Source organism: Lipotes vexillifer, unplaced genomic scaffold (assembly GCF_000442215.2).
Source record: "Lipotes vexillifer unplaced genomic scaffold, Lipotes_vexillifer_v1.1 scaffold76, whole genome shotgun sequence".
Taxonomy (NCBI): Eukaryota; Metazoa; Chordata; class Mammalia; order Artiodactyla; family Lipotidae; genus Lipotes; species Lipotes vexillifer.
Window position 1 is genome coordinate 3,961,667 of NW_006773751.1, and position 24,109 is coordinate 3,985,775.

At 43.3% G+C, this 24,109-nt stretch overlaps 1 protein-coding gene across 1 annotated transcript; it reads left to right on the forward strand.

Annotated features, from left to right (window-relative positions):
• The first annotated feature begins 242 nt into the window (after nucleotides 1-242).
• LOC103081178 (quinone oxidoreductase-like protein 2) lies at nucleotides 243-23,797 on the forward strand. Its single transcript, XM_007448541.1, is given in 12 exon segments — nucleotides 243-332; nucleotides 9,125-9,281; nucleotides 9,284-9,365; nucleotides 9,449-9,557; nucleotides 11,607-11,703; nucleotides 13,368-13,426; nucleotides 14,192-14,257; nucleotides 15,805-15,914; nucleotides 16,790-16,881; nucleotides 18,361-18,406; nucleotides 21,221-21,355; nucleotides 23,554-23,797. Coding segments are annotated over 12 exon segments (1,287 nt in total).
• Nucleotides 23,798-24,109: the final 312 nt, after the last annotated feature.

Below are 24,109 nucleotides of genomic sequence, written 5' to 3' on the forward strand. Positions count from 1 at the left end.
TGAGGCAGAGAGACTATATCCTTTAAAGTCAGAAGACTACGGTTGAGGTCCTGTCTTTTCACTTCCTAGCTGTTTGATTCTTGAGAATTTGCAAAACACCTCTGAATCTTATTGTCTACCATGTGCCAGGCCCTGTGCCAGGCACCGAGAATGCATAAATAGAGAAGTCACTGGCTCCACCCTGCAGTTTTGTGTAATCTCCTGCGGAGACAGACCCATGCACCGGCACAACAAAATGTGGGATGTGCTTTACTGAAGCTACAGAGGAGTTCCCAGGAAAACGAGAGGAGGGGACTGTGTATGTTTTGGAGGTGGGAGAGAAGAATGAGAAGGTGAGAAGTGGTGAGACTATGGTTAGGGAAGGGCTCCCAAATCAGGAGCTTGGGCAGGATTTTGAAGAAAAAAGAGAGTTCACTTAGAGAGAGAGAGAGGGAGAGAGAGCAAAGGATGGTAGAAAGAACCCTGGCTGACAATATTAAAGAAGTGGCAGAGGAAAGGAATCTAAGAACAAGCCTAGGGAGTGGGCTCAGAAGTAGGAGGAGTACCAGCAGAGACTGGCTTCAAATGCTGCAAGAGGCCAGCTGCAATGGGGACTGACTGGCAAGCATCCATTGGACCAGTGGCATTTAGGGGAAGAGCACAGTGGAGAGTGAGTGCTCAGCAACGGAGTCACTGAGCATATTCCTTATATTATTACCATTATTATTGAGGTATAGTTGATTTACAATATTATATTGGTTTCAGATGGACAGCATAGTAATTCAGTATTTTTACAGATTATACTCCATTAAAAGTTACTACAAGATAATGGCTATAATTCTTTGTAAAATTTATCCTTGTAGGGCTTCCCTGGTGGCGGAGTGGTTAAGAATCCAGCTGCCAATGCAGGGGACAAGGGTTCGAGCCCCGGTTCGGGAAGATCCCCCATGCCGCAGAGCAACTAAGCCCACGAGCCACAACTACTGAAGCCTGCGCGCCTAGAGCCCGTGCTCCGTAACAAGAGAAGCCACTGCAATGAGAAGCCCGTGCAACGCAACGAAGAGCAGCCCCTGCTCACTGCAACTAGAGAAAGCCCGCACACAGCAACGAAGACCCAACGCAGCCAAAAATTAATAAATAAATAAAGTTATTAAAAAAATATCCTTGTAGCTGATTTATATTATACATAGTAGTTTGTACCTCTTAATCCCCTCCCCCCACTGTGCCCCTTCTCCCTTCCTTCCCTCCACCAGTGACTGCTCACTCTAACTGTGAATCTGTTTCTTATTATATTCACTGGTTTGTTTTACTTTTTAGATTGCACATATAAGTGATATCATACTGTATCTGTCTTTCTCTATCTGACTTATTTCACTAAACGTAATATTCTCCAGATCCATCCACGGTGCTGCAAATGGCAGAATTTCATGCTTTTAATGGCTGAGTGATATTCCACTATACATCTTTTTTATTCATTCATCTGTTGATGGACACTTGGGTTGCTTACATATGTTGGCTATTGTAAATAGTGCTGCTATGAACATTGGGGTGCATGTATCTTTTCCAATTAGTGTTTTTGTTTTTTCCGAGTATATGTCTAGGAGTGGAATTGCTGGATCATATGGTAGTTCTATCTAACAAGCATATTCTTAATGTTCAGTGGACTTGGCTGTTAAGAGGAGATGAATAGGGTTTTGGTTAGAGAGGGATGAGAGATGAACAAAGATTTTTGTTGTTTTGTTTATGATTGAAGCTTGGGTGTAGTTATATACCACAGGACAGGAGGAGTTAATTTAAATGAAAGGGATGGGATTAAATGGGGTTAATTCCTACCTTGTAGAGCCCTTCTGAGAATTAAATGAAATCTCCTGGGGAACCCTTTTTGTAATGAGATATACACATGTGAATATGATTATCCTGCTATTGAAATAAAACCTCCACGCATCACAAGGCATTCGAGCTCACTTATCACGCTGCTGCTGAGATAGGCAAATCTCCCTCTCCATAGCCTTTTTGTGTGAGCTGCTTTCCTATTTCCTCTTGCCACCACTTTAGACTTAGAGCCCAAGAATGAATTGAGCCCTCCTTGACATTTCTTCCTGCCAAACAACACAACTCACCAGTTCCCCTGGATCACAACAGGAAGCTGAGGGTTGATAAGTGAGAAGCAATTAAGGGAGGGGACAAGAGCCTCCTCCTTGTTAGGAGGTGGGACTCACACCTAGACCTCTTGGAAACTTGGAAACTCGCTTTGTCAGTTTATTAGCTTTTTATCAGATAACTTTGGAGCCACATGGGCTATGAAGTAGACTGTCCCCTCACAGACACCAGTGGCCCCCTTTCCATCTCAATTCATGAACTGCAAGTCCCAGTAGGGCAAGGATTTTTGTCTGTTTTGTTCACTACTATATCCCCAGTAACTAGAACATTGTCTGCCACCAGGATGGTGTCTAATAAATACTAATATTAATAAGTGAATGAATTTACTCATTCATTCATCTTTCTATGGACTCAATCGAAATGGCCAACCACTAAGCTCGTCCTAGATAAACAGAGATAAATAATTCCTGCTATCATTTAAAAAAATGTACATTCTGTGCCAGTCACTTTATATACACCAGTTCATGGAATCACAATCATTTTACAAATGGGAAAACCGAGACTCAGAAAGAGGTCACTTGGTCGAGGATATTTGGCTGGAAAGTGGTGAAGCTGGGATTCCTCTCTGTCTGATTCCAATACCTATGCTCTTTCTACACAACCATCTTCTCCAGTCTCACCCCTCACCATTCTCCAACTCAAACCGTAACTTCCATCATAACTGACCACCTATAATTCCTTGAGCATGTCATGTTCTCTCTCACGCACTCCTTTGCCTGGGACACGTTTAGCTGTGCCCTCTGTCTGGCTAATTCTTCCTCACCCCTCTTCTGGGAGACTTTCTTAAAATGATGCTCTCCAAGTGGGGTAGGTTGACCTTCTCTGTGCTCTCACAGCCCCCTTTGCAGCCCCCTATCATAGGACATTTCACAGGCATTTTAGAAGCCTATATTTTTTTGGCCATGTCATGTGGCTTCTGGGATTTTAGCTCCCCGACCAAGGATCGAACTCGTGCCCCCTGGGGTGGAAGCGCAGAGTCCTAACCACTGGACTGCTAGGGAATTCCCTTAGAAGCGTATTTTTTGTGTGCCTTTCTCCACTAGCTGGTGAAAGGTTCAAGGACAGGGACTGTCTTCATAATAAGAGCTGCCATTTGTTGAGGGCTGCAATGTACTGGCTTATCTTGTTTAATTCTCATAGCTATTATTATGCTTGTTTTATAGGTGAAAAAATGGAGGCTCAGAGAGGTTAAATAACTTTCCCAAGGTCACAATGACTGAGCGGCTAAGCCAGGAATCCAGCATAGGCACATCTGATTCCAAGGCCTAAATTATTTTCTCTTCAATATGTTATCATTGGAAACATCCACAGTGCTCACAGCTTAGCTGTTGGGATAAACAGATAAATACCACCTGAACAATGAGATTAGTGAGCTAATCCAGGTTTATAAAATTCTTGGGGGGGAACATGTGGAAGGGAAGGGTTTATTCTCTCTGGGGGAGGTGGGGTTGGAAAGGCTTCATAAAGTTGCCAGACTGCTTGGGAACTTGCAAACTGGTTCCATAATGATGGCTTAAGATGGAAAATAGATTCCTGCATCAAATATTGGTGCTTAGTTTTGGAGGCCATGGCAGACATTGTTCAGTCACCACTGCTTCCATATGAGTCCATCTGGGTGCCAGGAATTTAGCCCAAATGCCTGCTGGTACCTACAACCCAGTCAGCACATTGTTTCATTAAAATCCTATTCGTGCGCGCGCGCATGTGTGTGTGTGTGTGTGTCTGTGTGTAGATGTGAATGTGTGTGTGTGAAAACTACATAATCATAGTTTTAATCTTATACACTATACTTTAAATTTAAATGAAATCAATACATTTTCAAGTTTGTGGCTATAAGGAATAGGGTAGTACTCCTAATTATGTGTTAACTTTTCTTCCTGCTCTTGGGTCTTAACTGCAGGCATCCCTGGAGGCTGCTTTCTCTCTATTCTTCTCTTCAGGGAATTCATCTATTTTCTAGGCTTGAACTACTGTAAAATTCCTATAAAATTAAACTTAAAACTACAAGCAATAAAGCATGGCTTTAAAATGTACGGTACAATACCTTCTTTGTCTGCTGCAGAGGGCGTTTGTGAGGGAGGGCACAGTGGGTGGCCGGGCTCTGGCATCAGGCAATTAGGAGACTTCTAAGCTGCTCCATTTCCTAGCTGTGTGGCCTTGGGAAAGTTACTTAACTTCCTTAAGTCTGCATTCCCGATCTATAAAAGAGTGAAAATAATAGTATCCTAGTAATAGGACTATTGTGAGGACTAATAAAATAATGCAAAAGCACTTAGTAACTTGTTTGTTGTAAGTTACCAATAAGTGCTAGTTGTAACAATAATTATTATCACTCTCATCACTGGCAGGATAAAGCAATTTGGGTGACAGTGATTTGAAACCTGTGATGTACTATGAAAATGTGAAATATTATTGTTTTGTATAGTGTTGAGTGAAATCCAAAGAGCTCGATAGAAAGGGAATCGAACAAGAAGTCAGGAAAGCCAGATCCTACCAGATCCTAATGCTATTTCAGCCACTAACCCTCACTGTGACCCTGGGCCAATCTCTCTCTGAGCCTCCGCTTTCTCACTTGTAAATGAAGCACTTTACTGAGATTATCTGGACGAGCAATCCCAGCTCTGAAATTCTATGATTCCATGAGTGTTGGAGCAAATATGTCATGTAGCAAATCTTACACGGTTCTTGGAATAGACTAGAAGGTTAACATGTCCCACATATACCAATGGCCAAAGTCCATCTCTGAGGTTGATAAAAGTTAACTGCAACTGCAACAGTCAGAAAGAGCTATCTGGGGGGAATTCAATGAAAAGGCAAACTACAACGTACCTCAAGACTCTTGGGAGACATCTTTTTTGGTAGAAGATAATAATGTATCTATAATGGCAATACTGAGCTAGTCAGAAAAAAGGATCAGATTATGTCTGGCAGCTGTATACTTAGGCAGGAAAGTAGGTGCAAGACCCCTTAACATTTTTGGCTGTGGCTTTGAATTGTAGTGTGCTGGTAGCTCTCCCACACAGCTTGGGGGGCTCCTGGCTTCCTACCTTCCTAATGTACTGAGTATCTGCTGTGTGCTAGATGTAGTGGTCAACTGGGCTACTGAGACACACGGTCTCTATTCTCAAGGCACTGACAAACTATTGGATAAAGCATTGTTTTTTGTTTTTTTTTCTGGTACGTGGGCCTCTCACTGTCGTGGCCTCTCCCGCTGTGGAGCACAGGCTCGGGACACGCAGGCCCAGCGGCCATGGCCCACGGGCCCAGCCACTCCGCGGCACGCGGGATCCTCCCGGACCAGGGCACGAACCCACGTCCCCTGCATTGGCAGGCAGACTGTCAACCACTGCACCACCAGGGAAGTCCCCGGATAAAGCATTTTAACTGTGGGGGGCTACTTTTACATTTTCAGCACAGTCCTGCATGGTATTTATATTGTTTATACACTGTTTGTCTATTATTCTGTGAAAACATAGCTGTTTGTGTATTCAGCTTTCCACCCTCAGCCCTCCAGCAGCTTCTGGATGTTAAATATTATCTCTTCATGTGAGCTGTACCAGCAGGAAGAGTCATCTGTTACTCTTTTACTTCCTAACGAGCCCCCAAACTGGTTTGTAGGGCAGTTAGAGATTCTTTCTTCGCAGAGGAGTGATCATTTTGGATTTAGTTTGCTTGGTCTTATTCTCCGCCAGGACTCAAATTTTGTTCTTCCTCTTCACTTTCCTACCTTACCCCACATAAAACAAAATAACCAGAAATGATAACAAAAACTAGACAGCATGGTGTGGTGGCAGCAATTTGATGGATCAGCTAAAATGCTTCTTTTGCTACTATAGCAGCTACTATTAAATGCCTTGTCACTTACCTTTGAAGTTCTTCGGAAAAGTGAAAGTTGTTTTGCATATAAGTGCTTAAAATCACCTCAATTACCTAAGATACTTTCATCTCCCTCCAAGATTCTTCTTAAAGGGCCTTTTGCTATTTTCTTCAGATACTGTTATAAATGTAGAATGCAGTATTGATAGATTTCTCCAAACTCACTGATTTTCATATGACCTGAGAATAACAAAGATATTATGAAAATGACAATAGAAAAAATTTCCATAAAAATATTAATCAAAAATCAAAAACCTGATGCTTAGAGATACTTCCAATTATCTGGAAAATTGATACTAGGTAACCGAGTGCTCATTCAACAATTCAGTGATAAGCAAGTATTAAGTGCCTAAAAGTGTGGCATTGTGCAAAGTACTGCAAACATAAAGGAGATTAAGAAATGGTTGTTGCTTTCAAGGAGCTCAATTAAAAATTGTTCCCTTTGGGCTTCCCTGGTGGCGCAGTGCTTGAGAGTCCGCCTGCCGATGCAGGAGACGCGGGTTCGTGCCCCGTTTCGGGAAGATCCCACATGCCGCGGAGCGGCTGGGCCCGTGAGCCATGGCCACTGAGCCTGCGCGTCCGGAGCCTGTGCTCCGCAAATGGGAGAGGCCACAACAGTGAGAGGCCCGCATAACGCAAGGAAAAAAAAAAAAAAAAAAAAATTGTTCCCTTTATGTAAACCAACTATACTTAATAAAAAAACAATTTGCTTGTTTTCTATCTTGTATAAAAACTTAATATTTTACAAAACGTTTTCCACATGTAACAACTCATTTCATCCCCAGATCAATATTGGTTTCATACTTTATAAACTTGAGATTTCTTGTTGCTCACTCTTATTTGGCAACCAGAATGTTGATTTTGATGATGATAATGTTCATATTTCTCCACTATTCCTGGTTTGATTTTATGTACCTAATGACTAAGAGTTTGCAAAGTGTTCCATGGAAGATAATATTTTCCACCTTCTCACCTTCTAGTCCATGTTCCTCTTCTGCCCAGTTTCTTCCTGAGGGAGGTGGGGCTAAAATGACTTCAAATTCCCTGTGAGTGCTCTTAAGATAACGGTGATCTCTGCTACATACGTGTGGTGGGAAACTGGTTTTTGAATTCCTTTCCCACCAAAGCCTTTAGGTCATGATTTCAGAAATTCATTCCTACTTCATTTTTGCTTTCTATTTTTCCTTTATTCCATTCCTGATCATTCCATAATTCTATGCTATCTCAGACTATTGTTTCTATCAAAAAAATAGAAACAGAATTTAGCAACTGAGGGATTATTCTGCCCAATGCTTTCACTTAATGGGGGAGGAACTGGGTTCCACAGCCATGAGGATTGCCAAAGCCATACAAATAGGTGGTAGAGTTGGGCTTGAACCTCAGAAGCTATACACTCTTTGACCAGATATCTTTTTTTTTTTTTTTTTTTGGCTATGCCTGGAGGCTTGTGGGATCTTACAATAGTTCCCCCACCAGGGATTGAACCCTGGCCACCTGAAGTGGAAGCACGGAGTCATAACCACTGTACTGCCAGGGAATTCCCTGACTAGATGTCTTTTTAAAGATATCAGACTTTTATTTTTTTAAATAAATTTATTTATTTATTTTTGGCTGTGTTGGGTCTTCGTTGCAGCATGCAGGCTTTCTCCAGTTGTTGTGAGCGGGGGCTACTCTGTTGCAGTGCGCAGGCTTTTCATTGAGGTGGCTTCTCTTGTGCAACACGGGCTCTAGAAGCGTGGCTTTCAGTAGTTGCAGCACGCGGGCTCAGTAGTTGTGGCTCACAGGCTCTAGAGTACAGGCTCAGTAGTTGTGGCACATGGGCTTAGTTGCTCTGCGGCATGTGGGATCCTCCCAGACCAGGGCTCGAACCCGTGTCCCCTGCATTGGCAGGCGGATTCTTTTTTTTTTTTAGATGTTGGGGGGTAGGAGTTAATTAATTAATTATTGCTGTGTTGGGTCTTCGTTTCTGTGCGAGGGCTTTCTCTAGTGTGGCAAGCGGGGGCCACTCTTCATCGCGGTGCGCGGGCCTCTCACTATCGTATCGTGGCCTCTCTTGTTGCGGAGCACAGGCTCCAGAGGCGCAGGCTCAGTAGTTGTGGCTCAAGGGCCTAGTTGCTCCACAGCATGTGGGATGCTCCCAGACCAGGGCTCAAACCCGTGTCCCCTGCCTTAGCAGGCAGATTCTCAACCACTGCACCACCAGGGAAGCCCTGGCAGGTGGATTCTTAAGCACTGTGCCACCAGGGAAGTACCAGACTGTCTTTAAAAGCTATCTGTCAAGTGAAACATTCTTCCCAGGATAACATTCTTTTATATTGCTAGTATATAAATATTTGCCTACTGTTGCAACAGAGACCCACCCAGTTTTACAATTTTTCACAAATTATACTGTTATGTTTTCAGTTTTCCCAGAGTGTACCTTTCACCCAGGTACACTGTCCTTGAATCAATTGTTGAGCATCTACTACGTGTCACGCAGAACATAGGTGTTTTGGCCTGACTTTAATTGTAAGTACTCTTTGGATTCGCGTAGAATCATTTAACATTGGATTGCTAGTAACTGTACAGTTTTAGTGTAAGTAAGTGGTCCAGTAAGTGTGAGAAAATTAATAACAAGAATTGAATCCTAATAGGATGTTGAAGGTAGACATTAAAGCCTTTATGCATTTAGGATTTCACACATGCAGAGGACCCCCTCAACCCCTAATTATTTATTTATACATTGTCTTATTGAAATAGTTGATTTACAATGTTATATTAGTTTCAGGTGTACAACACAGTGATTCAATATTTTTCTAGATTATACTCCATTTAAAGTTATATTGGCGGTATTCCCTGTGCTGTACATTACATCTTTGCATCTTATTTATTTTATACCTAGTAGGTTGAACCTCTTCATCTCCTTCCCCTATCTTGCCCCTCCTCTCAACCCCCCTTCCACTATTAACCACTAGTTTGTTCTCTGTATAAGAACAGCCAAGTGCGGTTTTTAAAGTCCCCTGAATTTGCTACAAAAAATGCCAACAAAGGTTAATCTCCGGCGATCTGTTTCTATTTACTCATCTTCCTCCATCCCCGCCCCCAACCCCACAGTGGGCTCCACCTGCAGGGGGCCCCGGGGGACCAGGGGGCCCGGGCGCCCGGGAGAAGCGCGGCACCGCCGCGGGTGGGACTGGCCCGTGGCGCGGTCCCGGCCGCTGCCGCCAGCCTGGGTCGGGTCGCGAGTCCCCGGCGGCCGGCGTCCTGCTCTTCCTGCCGCGCTCGGACCTCCCCCTCTGGCTACACTTGCGCGGGGCCCTGGCGTCGGCGTCGGCTTGGGGACGGTGCTTGCCTCGGGCGTGGCTCTGCAGGTGCGGCCCTGACTCACCACCTAGCCTCCAAAGGCGTTAACCGGCTCGCCCGCAGTAACCCGACCCTTTGTTCTGCGTTGCAGGAGGGCCGGGCAGGGCTGCGGCAGGCACTACCGCGCCGCGCTGGGCGCCGAGCTGAAGCAGCCCCTGGCCTTTGAGGAGGCGGTCCCCCGCCATCTCCGGCCCCCCAAGGTAGGGTGACTGGCCTGGCCCCGGGACCCCCTAGACTTCCCTTCTCCGCGGCCACCACCCAAGCCCCGCGGGCTCCCGACCGGAACTGAGTTCCCGAGTGCTCAGCTAAGGGGCGCCCGCGAGACTGGAGCGCAACTTCGTGCTGGGCTTCTAGAAAGGCCCTTTCTGGGGTCACAAAAAGGCCGAAGCGCAAAAGGAAGATTGTTCCCCAGAACACAAATGTAGAAGTCCCCAGAGCTGTTGCCTTAGAAACAGAGAATTCTGATTTGCACACGACTTTGCATAACCACCTGCAAGTTATTGATTTAGCACAGATAAATGGACCCCATGCTTTACTTCCTCTTCCCCAATATAAGAATCTAATTATCTGCCCTCCCTCCTCCCCCGCAGCCAGCCCACTAACGCTATTTACATGATAATGTGCCTTGTTCCCTCCCCTGGTATACTGCAGTGATTTGGGGTGGGTGGGGTTATATTAGGGTTGTGGGCATTTAATTTAGGGTGGTGGAAAATGGGGTAGCCACTTTGGCTTAGCCTGTTGACCACCTTGGTAACACTGTCATCTAGTGTGGAGAATGAGAACCTCTGACAAGGTGAAGCAGGCAGTGAGTCTCAGGGTTGGGGACCGCTGGTGAGAGGGAGAAATGTGACTGCAGCCCTGAAGTGTCACTAACACGGACCCTGTGACTAAATAGATTATTTGGGTGAGCGCAGGACAGCAGCCAGTCTGCTTCCTGGGATTCACATGCTGAAAGATGTTCACCTTGAATCAAGGTGGAGTGGCTTGAGGATTTATAGGTGCTGTACATGTCAGCAACTGTGTCAAGCACACAATGTGCATAGGCTTGAGGGCTAGGCTCCTTTGTTCTGTTATTTGTCTGGACTGCTGTGTCAGATACTAGCTCCTGAGAGCTGGGACTGTGAGAATTTATCCATCGTTAAATCCCCATAGTCTGGAAGGGTGCCTGGCATGTGGCAGATGCTTAAAATATTGTTGAATGAATCCATTTTGCCCATAAAATATCTTCTCATAAATAAGGTCACCTCTGTATGATATGGAAAATGTAAACAAACAAATATATAAATGAATGTCACCGATTTTGTCTCTCAGCCTTATTTCCTCCTGTGATTGCAAGCCCTGTTGAGTTGGGTTGGTCTATGACAGTAGTTCTTTAACTCCAGGCTGCATCAGAATTACCTTGTCAAAACAGATTGCTGGACTTTGTCCCCAGAGTTTCTGATTCAGTAGGTCGGGGGCTGAGAATTTGAATGTCTAACAAGTTGCCAGGTGACACTGAAGCTGGTGATCTGGGGACCACACTTTGAGAACCACTGCTTAACAAGGTCTAGAGAAATTGCTGCGGGCCTGCCTCTGCTCTAGCTCTGTCATGAAACACATAAGCTGGGGAATCCTGTTCTAGCTTCTAGAATTCCTGATTCCCAAAACAGCTGATTATGTTACCCTCTGCTTAAAATCTTTTAATGGCTTCCACTGTTCCTACGCTAAAGATTAAGATCCTCAGCAAACCCTACAATCCCTCAGATGCTGTGGGCCTTGCTCTCTAGCCCCATCTTTTTCTCTTCTTTGTGCACTAAGCTGGTTTTTCTTTTGTCCCCACCACTGGGCCTTTGCACATGCCATTGCTTTTGTCTGTGACAGGCTCCCTACCCCCCTATTTTGAATAGTTAACTCCTAGCTGTTCTTAGGTCAAGTGTTACTTTCACAGGGGATTCTCTTGATTTCCCCCAAAGGTCAAATCTCCCCATTATGTGCTTTCATGGCACCCTATACTTCTATTGTAACATTTTGTGTAGGAGTTGTAATTTAACACATAAATCCTCATAATTATTTGGTTAATGTCTGTCTTCTCTGCTATACTCTTAGCTCCATGAGGTCAGGGACCTTGTCCATTCTGCCTCATGAATGTACACTGGTACTTAGTTCAGTATCTGGCATATAGTAGGCATTCAGTAAATTCAGTAAATATTATGGTAGAATTGAATGAACTTTGTCTCCAGAGATGCCTTTTTGCTCTATTTCCTTTGCAGGTCAGAGTTGATGTCTATTTCTGTGGGGTTAACTTTGCTGATATTTTGGCCTGTCATGATCAGTATCAGGAAAGGCCCCAACTTCCCTTCACACCCAGTGAGTAGGAAGGGGCCAAGTGACTGCTTCAAAAAAAGAAGATATAGAGTGTTGTCAGAACCATGTGCTTCATCTTGGGCACTATGATGGCGGTGTCTGCCTGCTGTCAGTGGTGTCTTAGATATGTCAGCCTCACTACTAATTAGAATCACTAGATTGCAAGTGCTGTGAGGGAAGGTTCTATTACTGTCTTGCTCAACATTATTTCCCTCCCCCCACCCCCAGCCCCATTAGTACTCTTGTATCTGGCTCATAGTAGATGCTCAATAAATACTTGATGGATTGATTGATTGAAATATAGTTGATGTACAATGTTATGTTAGTTTCATGTGTACTACATAGTGATGTGACATTTGCATACATTATGAAATGATCACTATGGTAAGTCCAGTAGCCATGTGTCCCATACAAAGTTATTACAATATTATTGACCATATCCTTATGCTATGTATTACATCCCTGTGGCTTTTTATTTTATAACTGAAGATTTGTACCTCTTAATCCCCTTCACTTATTTCATCCACCCCTCAATAAATACTTTAAAAATGCGTAAACGAACAAATACAATTTTACATATCATTATGCTCACCAGAATCCTGATCAGAACCATCATTGGCCGTAGTCATTCCCTTTCATTCCTTGACAGTGCCTCAATTTTGTTTTTACCCTGAAGGATCATAAACATCTGGTTGCAGCTAAAACTCTCAGTCTTCATGAATACATTCCCAAAGAAACCTAATACCAGAGGATCAGAAAGAAACAGTTTATACATTTCTTAGCAGCCTGCTCTCTGATTTGCATTATGCCCAATCTGATTACATTTAGATCCTGAATATGTGGACCAATGACTGATTTTTGTTGCTGAAATTTATTAAAAGAGATACAAGTATAGTTTAGTATATATCTGTATATATATAAGTAATATACAGTTATATACTGTAAATATACAGTACATGTATATTTTATACAGATATATACTATTAGGGATACAGTGATTGCATATTAGGGATACAGTGATTGCAAAACAGTTGCTGTGTTTTGGCCTTAGGGTACTTGGTTAAGTCTCAACAATTGGAACCATTTCCCTCTGTTTGTATTTGTTGAAATGCTGGATGGGGGAAGATGTCATACTCAATTGAGTTATTCTTCTGGCGGCTCAAGTGGGAAATATATGATAATTAAATTCAGAAATTTGGAGGTGGAAGAGGAAAGGGCAGACACCACCAATTCATCCAACTGAGCCAAGTACTATATGAATAAATATAGTTCATGTCCTCGAGGGCCTCATAGTTCAGAAGAGGAGACATGGAAACAGATAAATACAATATGATGAATTTGTCATTGAGGTGCTGTAAGAACCCAAGGCCCCAGTGATCAAGGTCAAAAGTACTTGTGTAACTGTGATTCTCTGTGCTTTTGCCCATTCTTAAAATTTTCATCTGTGTCACGGTAAGAATGGGACTACTATAGCTTTTCAGGTTGTTATCACGAAATCTTCGTTCACTTTCCTGTGCTTTCCTGTGCTCTTACCCTTCTTCCTGGGTGGGGGGAACACAAACCCTCTCAGCTCCAGATTACTCATAGGACAGCCTGTTGATCAGGGTTTTCTCATCTCTCTTGTACGGGCTTTACAGATAACCTAATCTTTAAACAATTTGTTTTAGGAATGGAGTTTTCTGGGACAGTATTGGAGACAGGCACAGATGTCAGCACGGTGAAAGAGGTAAATTAGTTGAATCTAGGGAATTGATGTGTGGGTAACTATGAGAAATGTGCTAACCTCATTTGTAGCCAAAGGGTCTTGCTTCTGCTGGACTTTGCCAGCAGACACCAAAGGGAAAACGAGACGGAGCAGGGAGAAACTAATTCTGAATTGAGGGAAGGAAGTCTGTGGAAGTTCCTGGCTTCGTTAAATATTTTATTACTAATAAAAGGCAGCACCTGGATTTTTAGTTACTGAGAGGATAGAGAATTCTCAAGTTTCAGTCTCGTGAAAGAAATGAACACTGGGATTCTAATTCATATTAGCCTTTTTCTTTTTTTTGCGGTACGTGGGCCTCTCATGTTGTGGCCTCCCCCGTTGCGGAGCACAGGCTCCGGACGCGCAGGCTCAGCGGCCATGGCTCACGGGCCTAGCGGCTCCGCGGCATGTGGGATCTTCCCAGACCGGGACACGAACCCGTGTCCCTTGCATCGGCAGGCGGACTCTCAACCACTGCGCCACCAGGGAAGCCCCATATTAGTCTTTTTCTTGCTCAATCCTATCATTGTCCAAAATGTGCTCAGATTCGCTTGGCCACCTGATGGGGGTAGTGAAAAAAAATGGCTGAATTATTTACTGAACAGTAACACTGAACAGATAATTAAGGGAACCTCTGTCTTAGTGGGTCAGAAAGAAAGATTTTCTTTCCTTTTTGGATTAATTCGGGAAGGGATAAATAGCAAGGGCATGCATTTGAACATACCCTTAATGGTATTTTCCCTTCAGGGAGAAAGAGTTATTGGCGTGAGTGGCTTTAATGGTATGGCTGAAGAATGCATCACTGACCACAAGGCAGCCCTACCTCTCAATACTAATCCTTGGAGATATTTTTTCTGCTTTCTTTTCTTTACTTTTCATCTATCCATCATTCCTTCTTCTCCTTTCCCTCTCTTTCTTTGTATTCTTTTGGTTATATCTTGTTTCTCAGCTAAGCACTTCTTTCTTTCAAATGCTAACCCCCCCCCTTTTTTTTTTTTTTTTTTTTCTGTTCCGCGGGCCTCTCACTTTTGTGGCCTCGCCTGTTGCAGAGCATAGGCTCCGGACGCACAGGCTCAGCAGCCATGGCTCACAGGCCCAGACGCTCTGCGGCATGTGGGATCTTCTGGACTGGGGCACAAACCCGTGTCCCCTGCATTAGCAGGTGGACTCTCAACCACTGCGCCACCACGGAAGCCCAAGAATTTTTTTTTAATTTTAGTAAAAAAAAAGAAAAAAAATAAAACCATCAGAGGTTACACAGATTAAAAACAGCAGCAGTCTTACTTTTTAAACATGTAAATGCTTTAGATTTTTGCTTTTTTCCACTCTTATCTATGACCCACCACCAAATGTAATATAGTGGACCAAAATGTCATTTATTTAAGAATTTTCCATTACCTGGAAGAAAAAAAAATACTGAATTTCATAATTTGATGACTGAAACTTATACTGTACAACACTTAGAAGCAAATGAATTTCATTATAATATGTCAGGTTTCAAGATTAAATTAAAGATATGTGGCATTCAGTTTATTCCTTGTGTGGAAATACACCACACATATCAAAAAACAAAATGAAAAGAGTAAACCTAATATAAGAAAATTTTAATATATAGTCTAGCAAGAAACACCTTATTTTGTATTTTTCATTGTACTTTTTGTCATAATATAAGTGATAGCTTATAATCCCGTGTCCCCTGCATCGGCAGGCGGACTCTCAACCACTGCGCCACCAGGGAAGCCCTAAACCCCTTTTTTATATCGGTGTGACAACACTTGCACAGAGGTTTGTTTGTGTAGAGTGGTTTAATGGAGAAGGGCATTTTGTTTTCTGAGCCCCGGAGCAACTGACTGGCTCTCCAACTGGACCATAATTAGGTGGTTTCGGTAGAAAAACTGGTTTGGGGCATTGAGCTGGATGTAATGGGTTTCTTCCCCACATCAAGCTTGTGCAAGAGAGAGTCTTGGGAACGTTGCCAGCCGGGGTGGGCCTGGGGTGGGCTATGTTTGTGCAGGATGTGAATGATGCCCTCTAGTGGTGAACGGTACACTTTTTTAAAAAACAGCTTTATGTGAGGTAAAATTTTTATACCATCCAGTTCACTCATTATAGTACAGTGGCCTGTGTTACCTCCTCTATAAGCTGGTTCCTTCCTGATCCAGATGCCAGCCTTAGGATTTTCAAAGAGTGATGCACCCAAGTCTTGAACTTGGCCATTGCTTGCTTGGTCTTGACTTCCACCGGGCTTGCTTCCTGACATGTGTTGCCTTTTGCAAATCAAATCATAATATATATATTGAGCAGCCTTTATGAAAAGGTACAGGTGCTTAATCTCTAAGTCACTGTTATCTCTTTTATAGGCACTGTGGCAGATTCCAGAAAGGGTCCCCCTCCGAGAAGCTGCTGCCCTGCCGGTATCTTATGGCACTGCTACTTTGGCCTTGGAGCGTCAGGCCCATACCCAGCCTGGGTGAGAACTGTGTAGACAATAGAGGGCTAGATGGTACCTTCTCTGATACCAGAAGTGTCCATCAAGACCTTGCCCCTTCCTTTCCCTTCCCTGACCCTTACCTCATGTCTATCTGAGGAAAGGCTGAAGGAAGGTAGCGAGTGACCCAAGATTGGAGTCTGGTGACAGTGGGGCTATCCTTTTGTCTGAGAGGGAATGGTAGACTGTGAACTTGGCCAATATATATTTGGAGAAATCTGTCCCTCAAGTCTGACCCCTCTGGATATCACCTCCTTGAAAACTTTACATTTTAGCCAGCTGGTTTATTTAAACTCACTTCACTATGGTTTTAATGGAGGCCTGTGGTATTTGTTTCTGTGAGGCTTGGTTGGGTGTACCTAACTGGGATATTTCAAACTCAGAGGTGCTGAATTTCCCACTTTACCTGGCGCATAACTACAGCTTCTTGCTCTTTTCAGAGAGCCTCAGAATTGATCCAGGGAGATGGGCTTAGTTGAGCAGTGACTGTTACCTTCTAAAATTTGGCAGTGTTTAGTAGGAGAATGATTTTAGGACAGAATTTATGAAGCAGAAATTGGAGTGGGAGTGCAAAGGAAGGCTGCCACTGGAATGAGGAAGAGACTACCTAGAGAGATTAAGGACCCTTACCTGGGAAGTCTTCAAGACGGGACTAAATTAGCACTGATCTACATACATAACCCAGCCTGAGAAGCTGGAGAGCATACATATATGTGTACATGTACATGAAGGGTCAAATGAAATGGCCTCTCAGTTCTCTTCTTGCTTGAAAATGTCCTAGCTTCAAAATGTTCGTGAAATCATACCGTTGGATGATTTTTGATTTCTTGAGTAACACTCATCTTTCTCTGACACAGAGAAACTGTTTTAGTGACAGCAGCAGCTGGAGCCACAGGCCTTGCTGTGATTGATGTGGCAGCAAATGTTCTTCAGGCCAAGGTATTTGCATGTTTGATTCTCCATTAAAAAATATCATACCTCTTGTTTTCAAACATGGAATATATTCATTTATTTATTAAAAATCACGTGCAAGTTACTGGGGATGTAAAGTAACCTAGAGTAGGGTCTTGCCATCTATTTGCTTGCAGACTAGTGAGGGGACTTAGGAGTAAACCACTTATCCTTCTAAGTTACTAGAACCTGAAAAGGTTCAATTCGCTTCACAACCTCTGAAGATTCTATTCCTTCTACCTATAATGCTCTAAACTGTCCCCCACTGAACGTCAAATTTAAACTCATATGTCGCTTTTTTGGAGAAGTATTCTTTGTCCCTCAGGAGATGTTTTTCCCTCCCCTGGACTATTTGTATGTGGTCTCATAGCATCCTGTATTTCTCTTTCATAGCGTGTGGTTAATCCTTTAATTATGTCATTATTAGATCAATGTGTCCCTCCCACTGGACTGTAATCCCCATCAAGGCAGGAGTAGTGTCTGTTTGACTCATTAGTGCAATCCCAGCACCTAGTATGGTGCCGAGACCTTAGTAGGCACTCAATAATTGTTTCTCGAATGAATGAATAAATACATGAAAGAAAGACCCACCTCTCTACAGGGGCTTTTCTCGGAGGCTGCGGGTATTAGAGAAGAAGGATTTCTTGGAGGAGGTGGACATTTAAGCTGACTTTTGCAGGACTGATAGCAGTCGAATAGAGGAAGAAGGGAAAGGAAGGCCATTTTAGTGGTGGGAGGACATATTAGAAGGCAGAGACATAGGTACTAACGTGATGCATTCAGGGAATTGCAAGTAGCATCTGTGGAGTGAAGGATGTGTGTGGGGAACAGTGGGAGATGACCCTAGGGAGGGGGGCAGAGATAAGATCACGGGGCACTGAGGAATTTGAACATTTCTTGGAAGCTGCAGGAGCTATTGAGGATTTTGTAGAGAAGTGACATGATCATCTTTGCATTTTGCAAAGTTCACTTTGGTAGCAGTGGGGATGAGGGATAGGGGCAAGTTCAGAGGCAATAGGACAGATTCCTGGAGCAATCCAAGCCAGCGGTGATGATGCTTGAAACAAGGCACTGGAGGCGATGATCAGAGAGATACCAAAGTAGAAGAAAATAGAGAACTTGGTGACTGGGGAGCATCCTGATATAGTTGAAGGAAAAAAAGACTTTGACATTAGCCTGACCTAGGGGCAAACTGTAGCTCTGTCTCTGGCTTAATAGCTTCAGTTTCCTCATTTGTACAACAATGCTTTCTCATTGGGTGGTTGTGGGAATATTGAGGTCACTCGTGCCATGTGCCTGTTTGAGGGCATGATGTGTCATGGAGGATCCCTTAAAAAGGGATCCTGTTATTATTAGGTATTGAGTGGGAAGGCGCAAACTAGGTGCACTTGGGGATTTGCCATTTGTTGGGACTGAGAACCCAGGTGGATATGGTGAGTTCAGTTTTGGGTGTGCTGAGTGTGAGGTTCCTGCGTAGCCTGCGGTTGGGATATCCAGAGGTGCCAAGATGCTATACAGGTTTGGTGATAATTGGACTGGTGTGGAATTTCTCCAGGTGGCAGCTCTCTTTTCTCACATTGACTCTCTTTTGGGAAGGACATATGAGTTCTGAAAGCAGTCTTAGATACCAGGAGGCTCTTCATGGAGTATTAACACATTTCAACTCAAAAGTGAGGGCTTTTAGCACCTCTCTTAGCGGGGCGACCACAGTTAGTCTCATTGTCTAGAACCACTGACTAACATTTCTGGGAAGATAAAACTGTACCATTTGTTTTATTTATCTATTTTTAATTTTTTTAAAAATTATTTATTTTCTTATTTTTGGCTGTGTTGGGTTTTCATTTCTGTGAGAGGGCTTTCTCTAGTTGCGGCAAGTGGGGCCACTCTTCATCGCGGTGCGCGGGCCTCTCACTATCACGGCCTCTCTTGTTGCGGAGCACAGGCTCCAGATGCGCAGGCTCAGTAGTTGTGACTCACGGGCCTAGTAGCTCCGCAGCATGTGGAATCTTCCCAGACCAGGGCTCGAACCTGTGTCCCCTGAATTGGCAGGCAGATTCTCAACCACTGTGCCACCAGGGAAGCCCTATTTTTAATTTATTTTAAAAGGAGATTCTGCTACTTTTTTTTTTTTTTTTGGTTGCACTGGGTCTTAGTTGCAGCAGGTGGGCTCCTTATTGCAGCAGGTGGGCTCCTTAGTTGCGGCATGCATGTGGGATCTAGTTCCCTGACCAGGGCTCAAACCCAGGACCCCTGCATTGGGAGCGTGGAGTCTTATCCACTGCACCACCAGGGAAGTCCCTACCATTTGTTTTAAATAGTTATAGGAAGTTAAGTAGAGAGAAAAATTTGCTTTAATTCAGATATTAAAATTAATCTAAGCTGTATTTTCTTTAGCAGCAATAACGGTTTTAAGCAAAAACAAACAAAAAAATAATGTCATCATGCCACCTACTTGGAACAGGTCATTTTGATAACACCTGTCATTCACAGTATTTCATATTGCTTTCACATTGCCTCTACAGCAATTATCTTGCCCTTGGTCCTCACAGACCCCTTGGGAGATGGGGAATGCAAGTGTTTATTATCCCTATTTCACAGACAAAGAAGGTGAGGCACGAAGAGAGAAAATGATTCACAGCAGCCCTCACTGGGACCTACAGAGAATCCTGGGGTTGGAATCAGGTGCCTGACCCTCGACTGGTGTCTGCCCTCTATGGCACTGTGTGCTGATAGCAGTCAGTGAAATGCAGATGTTTGAGGGTTCCACGGGGGAGTGTATGAGGGTAGCTTTCAGTTTCAAATAGTTATGGGTGAGTTTGGAATTTTTTAAGGACACAGGTGTTCTTGGGTGTTTGCACATTCTGAATGTCACCTTGGTGCCAAAGTGCTTGGGCTGGTGGATGCTGCTCAGGGATAAGGCACCTCTAGGCAATTCTTGAGTGTCTGAAGATTTTCCGGAGACTTCCAAACCCCAGACCTCCTCACAATATCACCCACAGCCATCTATGCCATCTTTGGCAGGCCTTAGGCATGGCTTTCTCCCAGGGTGATGGAGTGGAAAAGCATGGGCTTTGGAATCAGCAGCATTGGATTTGAATAGTTGTTCTATCACCTACTACCTGGATGATCCTGGCTTAATTATTGTGTCGGACAAGAAGTTTGTTCAGTTCGTGAATACATTGTTCAGTAAAGTTCTTCATGAAAATGAAAAATGTGTCTTTTATTTTTACTTAAAACCGAACAAACTTTTTGGCCGACCCAATGCTTAACCTCTCTGGGTCTTTGTTTCCATCTACAGAATGGAAGTAACTGTACCTCCCCCATAATGTTCTTATGAAGTTTAAATAGAATAAATGATTGCATATGTGTAACAATAGATTCAGTTTATCCAACACTTTGTTTTCTAAGTGCTTTATATACAATATTCCATTTAATTTTTAAAATTTATTTTATGGATGGGGTAACTGAAGCTTAGAGGAGTTGGCAGGCAAAATAGAGGTTAAAAGCCTGAACTCTAGAGACGAATTACCTGGGTTTGGATCCCAGTTCTGCCTCCCATGAGCTGTGTGACCTTGGGCAAGATACTTAACCTCTTTTGCCTCAGTTTCTTCATCTTTAAAGTGGGGATAATAATAGTATGCATATTATTGGGATATTAAGATTAAATGAGTTATTAATATATGTAAAGCATTTAGAATAGTGTTGGGCACATAGTAAGCACCATGTAAGTGTTAGTTCTTACTAAGTAATTTGCCTTAGGTAATACAGCTAGTTAGTAGCAGAGTCAGGATTTGAACTCAGGTCTGTCTGACTTCAAGACCTTTCCATTGAATCGTGTTTTACCCTCTGAGAAGTTTTTCCTGATCTTGTAGATTGAGGTTAGATACCTCTAGCTTGCACTTCTGGACCCCTCTGTACTTCTGCCATCATACTGCTGGATCTTGCTTTTTTGACTCTAAGCTTGTTATTTAGCTTGTGTCCTTACTACCTGACTCATAGTGAGTACTCAATAAATGGTGGTTTTAATTTGCATTTGGAGAAGAACTTGTGAGTGTCTCCTGAACTGTCACCGAGCTAGACCCACTGGGGTTCCAGGATTCCTGGAAATGTGGATCACGTTGCCAGTGGGTATGGAGGGGCCAGTGTGATGGTGCTGTGTGATGGGCCTTATGTGTTGGGTTGAGGCTGATGCTAGGACAGTGAGGTCACTCTGGTTTTCTTCTTTAGTTGGAGGCTGGGTGGGTGGGGTGAGCCTTCTTGGTACGTATTCTGGACCATCAGAAGCATTGTGTTCTTTATGTAGGTAATAGCTGCAGCCGTGCAAGCTGGTGATGCAGAGGGGGTGCACAGTCCATCGTGAGCTACAGTCAGGGCAGCCTGAAGGAAGCAGTGGAGAAGCTGATGGGCAGTGGCGGGGTGAATGTGGTCATTGATACCGTGGAAGGAGATATCTTCCTGGAGGCTCTCTGCAGGTACATGCAGTGGTCCTCCCGAGTGGGCTAGACCTGGGGCTCTGCAGAAACCTTTCCAGACCTCTGTCTTCCTTGTGGGCTTGCTTCTTTTTTGTCTTTGCTGCTCACTTTTCCCGTAGCCACCGGCATCAACGAGAACCGCTGAGTGGCTGGGTGAAAAGGAATAGAAGCAGAGGGAAAATCAGGAAATGCTTAAATATAGCAAAAACAAAATAGCCAACTGGAAAATATCCAAAAAATGACTGCGGACTCTCTAGTTGGCAATATCACATGTTTTAGAAATTATACATGTGTTAAATTCAGCTATGCCTGCCCCCACTAACTACTTTATATACATGGTGTCGGTAATTCTTGAGGAGATCATTGTTCAGATGTTAGAATTACTGGAGTGGCAGTCTCCCAGTTCACTGAGCAACAAGGTACAGACTCTTTTGATCTTACTGGTTTCTGAAGCAGCCACCAATATAGGTGTCTCCTTGACTTGTTATATTAAAAAAAAAAAAAAAATCACTGGAGATTTCATGGGACTGCTGTAACCCCACCAATTCTCATTCTGTTTCAACCAGGGACCCTGGAGGGCTCTGATAATGTTAACTTCATTTCTTGTATCATCCTGGTAAGCACAGTTTTGTGATTTATCTTAGTTTAAAGTAAAAGAAACAGAAGCAGAGAGAGCAGCTGGCCCACAGAAGGGATCCATGTGGTTCTATAGCCCCTGTGCATCACTGCGCTGTGCCCACTACTGTGCTTAGACAGGAGGCAAAGGGAGGAGTGTGTTGACTAAATGGGGAGCCAGGACAGAGGACTGCTAATACATTCCCTTCTCTTGCCTTCCAGGTAATAATATTTTGTCAATTATTCAAAATTCCCTAGAAAAGTATATAAATTAAATGAGTCCTAAAGTAAGCCTTAGTGTAAGGCAAATGATGCTTCATGAGAGTGTCTGAATTCTTGCTTCCTAAGTTTAAAATTTTCAAACTGAGTTGTTCAGCATTGGAATGATATCTGTTTATACCTGATTCCCTTCCACAAAGTAGTTGAGTAGTTAAATAGCTTTGATTCTAAAGTGGGTTCCCTTACAAGACTGGCTAGTTTCTCTGACCCCCTACTATCTTGCTTACGGCTTATTTTTCTATTTTCCTACCGAGGAATACAAATTGGTGTAGAATGGGTCACCCCTGCCAGTTTGTAAGGTCAATAGGAATTCCCAGCTGGGTGTTTAATGCATGTTGCTTTTTTTGTTAATTGTGGTAAAATATACAGTAACCTAATATTTAGCATTTTAACCATTTGTAAGTATACAATTAAACATGTTGACAATGTTGTGTAAACATCTCCAACAAAAACTCTGTACCCATTACACAACTGCCCCCCACCCCCAAAACCTACTTTGTCTCTCTGAATTAATGTACATTGCTTTCTCTCCCCTCATTCTGTGTTTTTTTTATTGTGGTCAAAACTACATAACAAAAGACTTGCTACACTTACCATTGTAAAGTGTAAGTTCAGTAGTGTTAAGTATATTTACATTGTTGCGAAACAGATCTTCATAACTTTTTCTTCTTGCAAAGCTGAATTCTATATCCATTAAACAACAGCTCCTCTTTCCCCGCTTCTCCCCAGCCCTTAGTAACCACCATTCTACTTTGCTTCTATGAATTCGACTACTTTAGATACCCCATATAAGTAGAATAATACAGCATTTGTCTTTTTGTAAATGGCTTATTTCACTTACCATAATGGCCTCAAGGTTCATCCATGTTTTAACATGTGACAGGATTTCCTTCCTTTTTGAGGCTGAATAATATTCTGCTGTATGTATATGACACATTTTGTTTAAACATCCATCAGTTGATGGATTGTTTCCACCTCTTGGCTATTATAGATAGTACTGCTGTAAACATGGGTGTACAAATATCTCTTCAAGACCCTGCTTTCACTTCTCTTGGATATAGATTCAGAAGTGAGATTGCTGGATCATATGGTAGTTCTATTTTTAAGTTTTTGAGGAACCTCCATACTGTTTTGCATAGCATTTGCACCATTTTACAGTCCCACCAACAGTCCATGAGGGTTCCATTTCGCTAAATCCTTGCCAACACTTATTTTCTGTTTGTTTTTTTAAATAGTAGCCATCCTAATGGCTGTGAATGTACATTGCCTTTTATAATCTTTTTTTCTTCTCCTTTTCCCCTCAGCCTGGCATGGGAGGGCAGGATTGTGGTGGTGGGTTTTGCTGGAGGAAACATTGCTTCTGTGCCGGCCAATCTTCTGCTCCTGAAGAATATCTCTGCCATGGGGCTGTACTGGGGCCGATACCAGGACCAGAACTTTCCCCTCTTCTCCAGAGGCCTGTCCTCAGCAATTCAGTACTGCCAGGAAGGGTGCATCCAGCCATACATCGGAGCGGTTTTTAAGCTGGAGGAAGTGAGATGCTCTTAAGGGCTGTGATGTAGATAAGGCCAGGAAATAATCTGTGCCAAACTACTGGATAGTTTCTCTCTAGGTACTATAAATCCTCCTTTTATAGAATTAAAGAGTAAACACAATGCAGAATAATGAGGTCTCACAGGCTGCAGAGTCATAGGATTTCTCCCTGTTGGGTTGTATGGCTATATACTCAGGCCTAGTAAGCCAGTGAGAAACTGAAACTGTGAAGGCCATGAAGGAGCTGGATTTTGAGGGCTCTATCTACATCACTGGTGTCTTAAATAGAGGAATGTGATAGTATTTTAGAAAATAATTTACCCGTGT